At 40.7% G+C, this 13,006-nt stretch overlaps 1 protein-coding gene across 1 annotated transcript in view; it reads left to right on the forward strand.

Annotated features, from left to right (window-relative positions):
* Positions 1-13,006, forward strand: part of VEGFD (vascular endothelial growth factor D) — a 34,532-nt gene extending 21,526 nt beyond the window's left edge. Inside the window, exons 2-7 of the mRNA XM_005287790.5 lie at positions 1,001-1,211; positions 4,859-5,049; positions 6,806-6,954; positions 7,617-7,714; positions 10,482-10,677; positions 12,341-13,006. Coding sequence (XP_005287847.1) covers positions 1,001-1,211; positions 4,859-5,049; positions 6,806-6,954; positions 7,617-7,714; positions 10,482-10,677; positions 12,341-12,467 — 972 coding nt within the window. The 3' untranslated portion in view covers positions 12,468-13,006. The remainder of the gene's footprint in view (positions 1-1,000; positions 1,212-4,858; positions 5,050-6,805; positions 6,955-7,616; positions 7,715-10,481; positions 10,678-12,340) is intronic.

The following is a 13,006-nucleotide window of genomic DNA, read 5'->3' on the forward strand; positions in this document are numbered from 1 at the left end:
CTTGGACTATTACCTGCTCAATCATCAATTTCATATATTGGGGTTTCCTTAATGTTCTTTTACTTATAAGAACTGAAGTTTTGCTTATGAGAATTGATGAGATAAGATCCCAGGGAGGGCAGCACTTCATCATGTGGCAAAAGATTATTACCACGAGCCCCATCACAGCACAATACACATGTCCGCACACACTCAGAGAAATACGGTACGCTTCCAATAACAATTAATATTCTAAAGCCACAGCTGTAAATTCACTTGTGAATAATACTCTCAGTGACTACAATAGTTTTGCTTGAGTAAGGTCTGCAGGATTTGGCCAATAATTAATACCGGAAAACAGGTAAGATTCTTGTGAACAGGCAGACTCTCCACCTGGCTCTCAGCTCTGTGCACACCCTGGGTTAATGTCCAAAACTCATCCCCCTTCCTGCGGTTAGCCTTTAACAAACCATGAACCTCAATCAAAGCTTTCTCCTGAGTTTGGCTTGTTCCTAGGATGTCTTCCTGCAGACTCTCCCTCCCCTTTCTCCCTGTCTATGGCCTTACCCCTGGTTCCCCAGTTCTTCAGAGACATGCAAACCCTTTATCTTCACATTGGTTACAGCTACTCGGAGTCATCTGTTCTGCTGAGTCAGCAGAAATAATGCTGTAGGCAGGGCACTAATCTTTACATCAGGCTGAGTCAGCAGAAAACCCCTGCATTTCTATGTAGAGTGCTGGAACATGATACCCTCTCACAAATGTGTGTATTTTATTAATACTGACATCAGGCAACAAGGTGGATTGGGCCTTATAGGTACAGGTCTGTCTTGGGGGTGGAAGAGAGTCATAGCATTCCAGCAGGAGCTCCAGCAGGCTTTGTGACTCAGGCAAGCACAATGTCGCCTGGAGCTGCCTCACTGTAAGTAAAGTGCTGTTTTTTTAAAGTGTGGTTCTTGTATACTGCATTCTGTACACATTGCAAGTGCACTGTCCTTCTGATGTTCCTCTTTCATTGTAGAGGGCATCTCTGTCAGCATTGGAACGGTCAGAACAGCTGATAAGGAATGCAGCCAGTCTGGAAGAGCTGCTTCGAATCACTCACGCCGAGGACTGGAAGCTGTGGAAATGCAGACTAAAACTCAAAAGCCTCTCCCATTTAGATTCCCGATCTGCGTCCCATCGCTCCACCAGATTTGCTGCTGCTTTCTATGACATTGAGACACTGAGAGGTAAGTGTGCGGTTGTGCATGAGTCATCAACTTCATCTTCAGGATCACCGAGCGCATGTGTGACTAGGAGTTAAATAAACAGACATTCTTAGAATAGACCAACTTCAGAGGCGAAATGGTGAACGAGGAAAGAGACATCATATGAAGGAACGTGTTAGGCAACAGTCTCCCTGGTTTATGGTCAGAGCTGGTTTAGTGCTCTCTGTACACAAGCCAAAGAAAAGATATATGAAATATGGATTTGCCAGTCAACAAAACAAGAGAAGTAAACATGCAGGAATGGCTTGGAAAGGCTGGCTGAGGGGACTGCCAACAGCAAAATGCTAAGTCCTGGAATTTGCCTGCAGGCAGAGACAAATGAGCTTTACAGAAAGCACTGGAATTCCTACTTTTATGAGCTGTGTTCTGATATAAGGCACCTCATCAGCAGAGAGGTTGCCACCATTATGTATGGGTGGGAGCTACCTAGCAAGGAGGTACTGCCTTGATCTTCTTTAAGAGTCTGAGAAAATCTCTCTGGAGAGAGGAAGTAGGTGCTAAAACAACAGACTTAAAACCTGAATGAGCTGTAAGTTAGTCATAATGTAGAACCCCACTTAGAATGAATTAAAATACGACTCCCTTCAAATGAGATAATCAAGATCTAATCTAAGTTCATTGAACTAAAACAAAGAGATAGTGATTGTTCCTTGATGAAGTGAATAGATATTATATGACAGACCCTTATTATACAAGCTGTGAAATAACAAGGTGTAAAAGATTTGTTCCTTTTATTGTACAGTCTTGAACTTGATATGATGTGACTACAGCCAGAATATTCACTTTCCTGTGTGGAAGACAGAAAACAGTGATCCTATTCCCATATGACTTCTAGGATATTTGCAGTCCCTCTTTCACATCTTTGCTGACACTTCCACATCTTTTGTTTATTCATTTTAGCTAAACTAAGACTTGGCTGTGTTAGCTGGACCTTAATTTGCATCTCTGAGCTGGAGCACAAAGATACAGACAAAAATGCCCACACTAAATTAGCTTGCAAGTGATTGAATGGGATTTAGAGTCACAGAGTCAGAATTTAAGGCCAGAAGTGGCCACCAGATCATACAGTCTGACCTTCTGTATATCGCAGGCCACCAACCGCCACCCAGCACCCACAGACTAAACACAACAACTAGAATTAGACCAAAGTACTACAATCCTCAAGCAACTTAACTATTGTGTGCCACAGGCAGAGGACAGGAGGGACCAAATTGCACCAAAACCTGAGGCCTCTGCAATGGCAGGAAATTGATTTAGTGAGATACGCCTACATGATCCAAGCAAGCAACCAACACCGTATGCCGCAGAAGGTGGTGAACCCACCCACCCCCACACATGATCTCTGCCAATACGACCTGGTGGAAAATTCCTTCCTGACCCTGAGTATGACAGTGAGTCCAACTCTGAGCATGTGAGCAACTCTCATCAGCCAAGCACCAGAGAGAGAGAATTCTGAGCACCAATCCACCCCATCCTGTGTCCAATCTCCATCTGTAGCAATCTCTGATGCTTCAGAGGAAGGAGACCAAAAAAAGCAGAGTACAGTAGCAAAAAAATATCATTTCCTGACCACTGCAGGTGACTGGCTGAAGTCCTGAAGCATGACATTCAGGAACATAAGACATAAACCAGAGACCCCCAGGACTACCAAGAGCAGTTGTGCACCACCAAAGGCAATCCCGTCATACAATTCCACTCAAATTTGTCAAGCCCTGTCTTAAAACTAACTAGGTTGTTTGTTGCCCCCATAATTCCTATTGGAAAGCCATTCCAGAATCTCTCTCCTCTGATGGTTAGATACCTTCTAATTTCCAACTTGAATTTATTCATGGTCAGTATATACCCATTTGTTCTTGTGCCAACATTTTTCTTTAACTTAAATAGCTCTTCTCCTTTCTTGGTGTTTACTACCCTGACGTACTTAAGAAAAATGTTCCCACCACTTGCAGAATTTATTTTAAAGACAACAAAATCCTAGTGATCTGAGAACGCCTGGAGGGGATAGTTAAAGGACATGGAATTTATCTATGCACCTTTAAGAATTATGCACAGAAGCACTAGCAGTAATGATCCAGTCATTGTACTGAACTAATGTCCAGTGCCAGTTGCTAGATTTTTCTATAGAAAACTTGAAATCCACCTTTTAGGTTTCTCATTTAGTGAAACAGCATCATTGCAGAAAATTGGTAATCCTCCATTTGAACACACAACGATACAACAGATGAGCCCAGCAAGTGGCACTGGTGCAATGTATGGCAATAGGCTTTTATCAACACCTAAAAGTAATATAACTGCTCAGCTAATAAGGTTAGAAGAACAGTCACCCTCTCAAAAGAGTAGCAAGTTTAAACAGATGAATCAATAGTCTACAGCTGTCCTTTACTTGTGCCATCTGGAGGAGCTGTTAGCTTCCTTTTCCCTTTCCCTTTAAACATCTAACTCCAGATACAGAGCTGCCAAATATCCTCACCAGATCCAGGTGAGAAAATCATTTAAATTCAAATAATTGAAATTTGTGGTAGAAAAATCCTGTTAAGTTTTCTTCCCCATCTTCTAAGGCAAAGAATTATTCCAAGGCCGACTCTATTAATGTTCTAATATGCCCTGAATCACCACAGAATCTGACTGAGCACCTATTAAAATCATACATATAAACTTATATTTCTCTTCCCCTCTCCCAGTCATCTCAGGGACTGATCTCTGTCTAAGGTGTATGTTTTGTTTTAATGTAGTGGTATTGTGTGAAGACTAGGCCAAAGACGTAGATACTCATCACCCTTTTGTTTGTCTCTCTTTACTCGTTCCCCATGAACTACCAGGGCAAATTCCAGGTTTTGGTCTTCATCTTCATCTTCCCTGAGCTCCATGAATATGTAACTCATGCATGGAAGAGATCAGAGTGACCACAAACCTCAGTGCATGCAGAACAAAATGTAAAACCCACTTCTCTGACCTATTCTCCCTACAACAACACCTCAGTTTTTCAAAGTGATTAATAGTGGGAGAATATGTGTGCTTGAAGAGTATTTCTGTTATGCAAGTGACATCTTGAATGATGATGTGCACATAATTAAATTAGTTTGGAGAGCGCATTGTTTTCTACTTTAACAGGAAGCTTAAAGTCAGATTCTGATCTCGATACACTGGTATCAAATGGAGTAACTCTATCGACTCTAGTGCAGTTACTCCAGGTTTACACTGCTGTAATGAAAATCAGAATCCATGCCCCAAAGTCCTAATTGAACAATGGCAAATAAATGGATCCTAAGGCCAAGATGTTCAAAAGTGACTGGTGATTTTGGGTGTCCGATTTGAGAGATCTTGATGGAGCCTAATTTTAAGAAAGCGCTGAGCACCTCCCTCTGAAAATCAGGTTCCTTTAAAGTGACTCATGCTGGGTATCCAAAAATGGAGACACTCAAATTCACTGGTCATTTTTTAATGTTTTTGCTTATCAGTGAGATCCTGTCCCTATTGAAGTCAATGGGAGTTTTGCCGTTAACTTCAGTGGGGCCAGGATTCCACCCCAGACCTGCTTCTTGTATGTTTTTCATTGAATGCAATTATTATTTTTTCAATACTGTTCATAATGATTGTGCTTTCTACAGTCATAGATGAGGAATGGCAAAAAACTCAGTGTGTGCCAAGGGAGACCTGCGTGGAAGTTGCCAAAGAGCTAGGTACAACCACCAACAAGTTCTTTAAGCCTCCCTGTGTGAATGTGTTCCGCTGTGGAGGTTGCTGCAATGAGGAGAGCCTGGGCTGTATGAACACAAGCACAACTTATGTTTCAAAAACGGTAACTGGAACAATTTGTCTTCCTTCTTGCCTGTCACTGGCTCTGAAACAAAGTGAGGGAAGAGGATGCTGGGCCTCTGAAAGCCAGTTATGGAGATACCTGAGGATACAGCTATTCTCTACAGTCATAATGATAAGCATACATTTGTATTGGTACAGAGTGAATAAGGCCTTCTGAATGATGATTTAGTGCCATTTTATAGTCACTTTACACAAGTATACATGACGAAACCCGGTGCACAGCTGTGGAGAATGAGGTCATGTGAATGGACTATGATTTCGTGTTGCGTTAATAAGTTTAATTCTTCTTTCTTCTATAGTTATTGAGACTTGGGATTTCCTGATGCTAGTGGTTCATGGAGACTCCCAGCACCACTGACCTAATGAATTCTGTAGGAAATTCTGATGTGTAGTGCCTCAGAGATAAGTTCTAAATTTTGAAAATTGTGACCAGTGACAAAAGAAAAGTGACTAGTGATTCTAGGTGTCTCATCATTTGGGTGTCCTGCTTCACATGTCTTAAAGGAGCTTGATTTTCCCAAGTGCTGTGCAGCTGCTCTTTGAAAATCAGGTGCCCTCAATACAAATGCCTTAGGTTTTCAGTGCCCAAAATCACAAATTGCTTCTGAAAATGTAGGCTTAAATCAATAGGCAGATACTGCTAAGTAGCAATAGGCAGCAAATAATCTGAATTTTGCAGGCAGCACTATTAATTTACAGTTGTTAAAACTTTATGTCTTTAAAGAAATACATTAAATTCTAGTTATGAAAAGTTTTTCCACTGGTACAAAATTCGTGGACAATTGTTTAGAGAGAAATTTAAAATATTCTTGGAACAAGCATTCTGAAACCAGTGGTCTTGACCCACCTCTGTGTTATTCCACTTGTGTATCCGTGTAATTCCACTCATTTCAGTGGAGTTGTGCTGAAATAAAACTGGAGTAATGCAATGGTGAATCAGACCCAATACCTTCTATGTAGATGTTTGTTAATCAGTTCCATTTGTCAGGAGGAGAGCGCTCTTATGAGCTGTTGTATGTATACCACAGATGTCTGACCATCTCAGAGGTCTGGGTCAGGCTAGAAACCATTTATTTATTCATGTAGTTATGCTTGGAGCAATAGTTCATAAGTTCGTTAAAAAACTAAAGTTTATTCAATTCTGCAGAGTGTAACATTCCTTTAACTTCCTTCAAAATAGTTATTTTCAAAAGCCTTTGGGTACATTCTGTTCCCAGATACAACCATGTAAATCCAGAATCATTCTACTAAAGTCAATGAAGTTACTCAGACTTACATCAGTATTACTGAGAACAGAATTTTCCCCTGAGCGCTTTATTTCTTTACAGAAAAATTGTAGGCTTCATGGTGAAAAATCCACTGGAAGTTGAGACAGAGAAGATAAATGAGTCTCTATATAAGTTTTTGAGGTTACATTTCTAATGTATGTGAAATAAGTTCCAGTCATCTACATGTTTTTCAGCTCCATTCATGAAACATACTGTTGATTGCTCAGTAAATGATATTTACAATATATTATTTTTTTAGCCCGGGGTCGACTATGCTGACCAATTCCTAGCTCAGTGGGCATTGCTTAATTTTCCCTTTTGGTTAATGTAGGCCAGACCTATGGTGGCTACCAGCAGAAAAGGGGATGGGGGAGGAATGGCAGTGGGTAGGAAGCTGGCATTTAAAAGATTTTAACAAATAATGATAGCTGTATAATGGAAACTGAACAGCATATTTCATTCTTCTAGCTCTTTGAGATTTCAGTTCCTTTGACAAGTGTCCCAGAGCCAGTGCCAGTCAAAATTGCCAACCACACAGGTTGTAGATGCTTATCAACTGCTCAGCATCACCAATATGCCATCATACGAAGATCTGTCCAATACCCAGAGGAGGATGGGTAAGGCTCTCTGTCTTTACAAAATATTACAGCGTATATGGCATTAACAAGGAAGCTCTTTTGTTTTAAGTCATTCACTACTGATTTTCTTCCATCTTTTGCTTTCCCACTAGTTTCCAAATACCTTGGGTATTCTTCAAATTTATAGAGCCAAACTCAAACCTGCTGTAAACAGGTTTAGTCTGCACATATTTGGCAGCCAGGTTGAGGCCACAATTCAGCAAGTACCTAACTAGAAGCATTTGGGTAATCCCATCGCAGTTAATATACCAACTCGTATTCTTAAAGTTAGGCACGTTCCTAACTTGTGCATCATTGAATTGGGACATCAGTGCAGACTGCCACAGTGTTCCTATCTAGGGTAATATGACACAGTGCTTAATTTGTAATGAAAGAGGTGCCGGGGCTCAAGCAATTTTTTTACTTTCATAACATGGCAAGTCCAGAGGCACCTGGGCTATGAACTGAGGTGCCGAGGCTCAGCCCTAGCAAGCCCTGGCATAAATTAAGCACTGCTGTTGCCATTAATTCACATAATCCAGTTGACAGGTCTGGCAGTAAATAATTGTCTTGAGCAAACTAGCTAACTAGTCTTTTTCCGTAGCTACATTAATTCTTGTGAAGTTTTTTAAAATACCTGACCATGTTGTTTTTCCTTCTAGTTGCCCCTTTACCAACAAACTTTGTCACAGTGGCTTGATATGGGACAGCAACAAATGTGAATGTGTGGTAGATAAAGAACATCCTGGCAGAAGGGAAGGTAAAAGCAGTATCATTGGCTGACATTTCTGCAGCTACCATCTCTATCAGAAGCGGGTTGATAAGGTTCTCTCCTTTTTCTCACTGAGCTTTCTCTTTGATTCTAATTCAATAGACTGTATTGCCTTATTATAGAATACTCTAGTTGTAAACACGCACACAAATGGTGTTACCTCATCTCATTTTCTTCTGAGCATTTCTGCCTTTTCATATTAGCAATGGGAATAAGGAATAGCAATATAGTAGAAGGAATTAATGTAGCTGGCAGTCACTCTACATTTTCATTGTACACAGATAACTTAGTCATTTGTTTAGGGGGCTTTCAACTCAGTATCCCACATCTATTCACCTGTATTCAAGAAATGTTCATGTTTTTCTGGTTTAAAATAAATTGGCAAAGATATTACCACTCAAATTCGGGGCTACGTTCTACCCTCATACATAGTGCACACATGAAAACCTTACTGAAATCAGTAGGGTTATATGAATAAAAATGTGCCGAGTGTGGACTTCTGCCCCCAGTGATTCTAGAGTTTGATCCTGCAAACCATTCCTCACATGATTGATTCTTATAGGCTACACACGGCATAAATTGTACTTGAGAGGAAATGTGCTTCAGAGACACCCCTCTGAGGCATAATGCTTCCTGTGCTCCGCTCATGTGTGGGGGAAGGAGGGAATGTTTCACTTGAGCCTTTTACAGGGCTCTTTGCTCTCTTTCCCCTTGTGCCCAGCTAGTTCCCTGGCTGGCAAGTTGGCACTCAGGGTTGAGCTGTGACTCCCTCCCTCTCTCCTCAGTCCTCACCCACTGCGTGGAGAGAGTTATGCATGCAGGCAAGACTAGGGCACACTCTATATGATGCCAATGGAGCTAATTGTGAGAGTAAGGCTCTCCGTTAGGCTACTGGATACAAACTGAACAGAATAACGTTAGTAGAAATGATATGTAAAAGTGACTTCCAAGAAAGCATCCAGCTTGGTATAAAAGCATAAGGTCATTATCAGTTGTTGCCTCCTTCCTCTTTTCTTGGTGGAGAAGAGTTGAATCCATCAAAGAAATCAACTGAAAACTTTCCTTGAGGGGAAATGAACAAACTGCTATAAATCGAAAGAATCTTGAACATATTGAGTGGTATTAAAATCTCCCTAAATACCATACAATATTTATATTCAGATGGGCAATAATGGGAATCTAATATACCTGGACTACATGGACACAGAAGAAAATCTTGCCTTTCTAGATGATCTTACATTCAACAAATTAAAGAATACAAACCAGTAATAGGAATACAAAGGCAATTTGGCAAGCATTTGCACTCCTAGGTTAGTGACCTAAAATAAAACTGTATAGCTCCATAAACTCTTTCTGTCTAGTGTGCTCTCTTAGCATTAATAGACAAGAAACCAATTTTATTGGGACACAGGTTTGTCATCCTGGATCAGATCATTAGTCCATCAACTATGGTATCCTGGCTTTATCAGTGCTAAGTAATGATACTTTATAGGAAGACCAAAGTGTGGGGGTTAGGGGGACACCAGGCAAACTCATATTGCACCTAACAGCTAGCCGTTTGTGCTATGGGCTAACAACCAGATAAATCGAGTGACTTATAATAACAACTGTATTATGCTTTTTACTGATGTAAGCCAAACTTTTGCAATAATGAACAATCATTTGCTGCAGTTTGGCAGTGGCTTAGACAAATTCATTTTAAATAAGATCTTGAGGCTAAAGCAAAGAGAGAATTGAACAATCCACACCAATTAATATATGCCAAGGCTCATCACCCAAGGAGGGGGTGGGGAACATTTCACCAGAACCTATGCAGATTTTTGTATCTTTAAATTATATTTGCTTTTTATGTTGGTTGGCTGTTAATTTCTGGTATTAAGTTAACAACAATGGAGGCTTCCCTCAAATAATGAGTATGGTATATCCTTTCTGGCCATTGAGGTGAGAGCTCAGACCAGAGGTCATAGTCATAGGTTAAATTTCATATTACATAGGTTAAATCCAAGACCTATTTATAAAATTACAGGAAATTACCATTCCAATGACACATTGTATGCTATGACCTTTAACCAGGGTGTGCTGCCAACACTTTACTAAGGGCTCTCATAAAAATGTTCACCTTTTGCCATGATAAAGCTCATGGTATGCCAGGATGTGCATGTTTGCAGAGAAGGGGTGAGGTGTTGAGGAGCGCAGTCATTTATTTTCTGCTTTTATCATTGAATGTTTTCGCACTGCCCTAACCATGTTAACCAAGAAGGGACTGTGTGCTGCTTAGCAATCAGAGTTAGACTAGGCTGTATCTTGCTAGAATTGTTTATACTTAATTTCTGAAAAAATATACTGAGTACATTGATTGAGAAGCACAATGCTGTGTGAATGTTGTTTGTACTTTGTATGGGATACGTGTTTGGTTTTTTTAAATACTTGCCATCTGGTGCATTCCAAAAATCAAAAAGCTCCTCGCAAATATTTTTTGTAGGCATCCCAGGGGAGGATGTCTCTGACAAGGGTGATTTAACAGTATAGCTCCGTCAGAAGCAGGGAAATCATCCCGATCTTCTCTTCAGTTTGGTGGTGGCCTCATCCAGCATATTAACTCAGCATAGAAATTCTAAGGACCAGATTCCTCTTTCATGTACACATGCATAAATCCTGGCGATTTCAATGGAAGTTCCACACATACAATCATATAATCTAAAGCAGAATCTGGGCATACAGACCTTATTGCCAAAAGATTTGTCTGTTGTTACAGGACTCCCTCCTCTTGCTGAGCTGGCTAAATGTGGACCACATATGGAATTTGATGAAGATAATTGTGAGTGTATCTGTAGATGGAAATGTCCCACCGATTTTTTCCAAAATAAAGTGAACTGCAGCTGCTATTTGTGTAGGGAGAGCCAGGAGAGCTGCTCTCAGAAACACAAGATATTTCATGCAGAAACCTGCAGGTAAGTGTTCCTTTCCTTTCAATTTCACACCTCTTAACATAGCTGAGCCACATGAAAACCATGTTCTTTTCAATTAAGCAATACATATCAACTTGAAAAATACAATTCACTTTTGTAGTTTTGGGGGTAGTTGTTTTTTAATGTGTTTGCCAGTTTTCTTTGCGGTCCCAATCTCTTGATATAATGTCATTTATTGATGAAACCCGAGGACAGGGAGTCAAGACCCTGGGTTGTATTCTCGACTCTCCCAGTAACTCACTGTGTGACCCAAGGCAAGTCACTTAACCCATCAGTAAAATGGAAATAATACTTACAATATTTACCTCATAGAAGGTGTGAGGTTTGTTTAGCTAACGCACTTTGAGACCCTTGGACAATAGGTGCTACTTAAGTGAAAAGAGGAGTTGCTAATATTTGTTATGTAGTTTCTAAGCACCCTTCATGCACAGAGAAATATTTGTTTCTAATATCTGGGGAACAATTTCTTTAACTATCTTATCTGAAGACAGTGTATGTCCCAGAAGATTTGTGGTGGTATTTGAAGCCTTTCATTTCTAGGTGGTTCAGATTCAGTCCATGTCCCTTGTGACTGACAGTCCGAAGAAGTGGGCTGTAGTCCATGAAAGCTTATGCTCTAATAAATTTGTTAGTCTCTAAGGTGCCACAAGTCCTCCTGTTCTTCTTTTTGCGGATACAGACTAACACGGCTGCTACTCTGAAACCAGTCATTACCTTCTGACTGCTGTGCAGTGGCCTTTGGGAAACAAGTTAATTGTCTCAGTGTAATTCATAGTGAACAGGTGTCCATGTGATAAAAAACATCATCACATAACGCCTACCATTAAATGAGCATATTTTCTCACCACCTCAGCAGAGTACTCAAGGACTTAATGGGCATGGGAAATTAACTATCCTTTCATGCATAGAGATAGACCCTCTAGGTCAGGGCTGAGGTACCTTGAGGCTGTGTGGGGAATCCTGCATTGTCTGTGTTGTATCTGTCCTATCCTGTGGATAAATAGAGTGTATCATCTGCAAAGATATCACTTCAGCACCATTCGGGAGCATTGCATTCACATAATTTAAAAGACATTAAACTTGAGTGGCCCCTTCACTGCTCTGAAGGGGGCTCAGAAGGAGGCGGGGGGGACTGCTAGCTCCACAGTATTGCTCCCTCTCCTGGGATTCTCTTTTGGAGCTCTGTGACGGGAGGACTCTGCAGGATTTGGAGGTCAAGAGGGCATGAAGCAAGGAAACAGCTACTCTCTTCAGCATTGCCATCTGGCGGGCCTTTGGGTTTCCACTTAGGAATCTGATTAGAAATTACTTTACTCTTTAAAGCAACATTAACTTGGGGGCACTCTAGGGCTGCTAGTGTGCAACTGCTGGGAAATTCAGGCAATGGCAAGACATGTTGTTAAAGAGAAGGGATGTCAGCAGAATGGTGTGAAAGGGGAAATCCTCCATGCAGATGCCTCTCTTTATCTAGGTTTCCCCTTTCATGTGGAGCTACTGGACCTATCCATTCCACGCCTTCCCAATCTCCTCCCATGCAAGGGCATTACATTTTGAGTAAATGTGCTAAGATGCTGAAAATGTTGAAGGATATACAAGTGGAGAGCTATCACATTATCATGCTTCTCTCTCTCTCTCTATTAAACAGCTGTGAGGACAAGTGCCCATTCCAACCCAGAACGTGTTCAACTGCAAAGCCAGTGTGTACAAAGCATTGCCGTTGTCCAAAGGAGAAGAGAAGCTCTCATGGGTCACAAAGCAAAGAAAATCCTTGATCTAGCTTTCCCCCCCTCTCCCAAAAACACACTGCTTTGCAAAGTAGCTGTCACTGACTTTTAAATCATTAGTAAACATGGGACATCTTCCACATTAATCGCAGAAGAATGAATCCAGTCTGCATTTATTTATTAGATTAATCACTAACTATTAGTGGGCCCTCTGGGTCATTGATAGCTGTCTTCTAATGGATAACTACAGTAGAAAGATTACCAGCTGTAGGAAAGGAAGAGTGGAAAGAGTCAACTCAACACTGTTATATGGAGGATGAGACTGGTATATGTGTAGTAGAGTGAATGTCACCGTCCAGCAGTTCAGGAATTTGAACTAAATAGTCTCTGAATCCTTAGCTAGTGCATCTCTTTGGTGAAACATTCTTCAAAGCTTCAGTGTACAGGATTTGGCTTCTAATATGCTCAGCACTGAATGATTTGATCTACTGTCCAGCTTTGATTATCATTTTGAGTTTATCGTACAACTACTGTCAGATGTGCCATATTTAAATGTATATAAGAAAATAAATACTTCAGTTATTCAA

Source organism: Chrysemys picta, chromosome 1 (assembly GCF_011386835.1).
Source record: "Chrysemys picta bellii isolate R12L10 chromosome 1, ASM1138683v2, whole genome shotgun sequence".
Lineage (NCBI taxonomy): Eukaryota > Metazoa > Chordata > Testudines > Emydidae > Chrysemys > Chrysemys picta.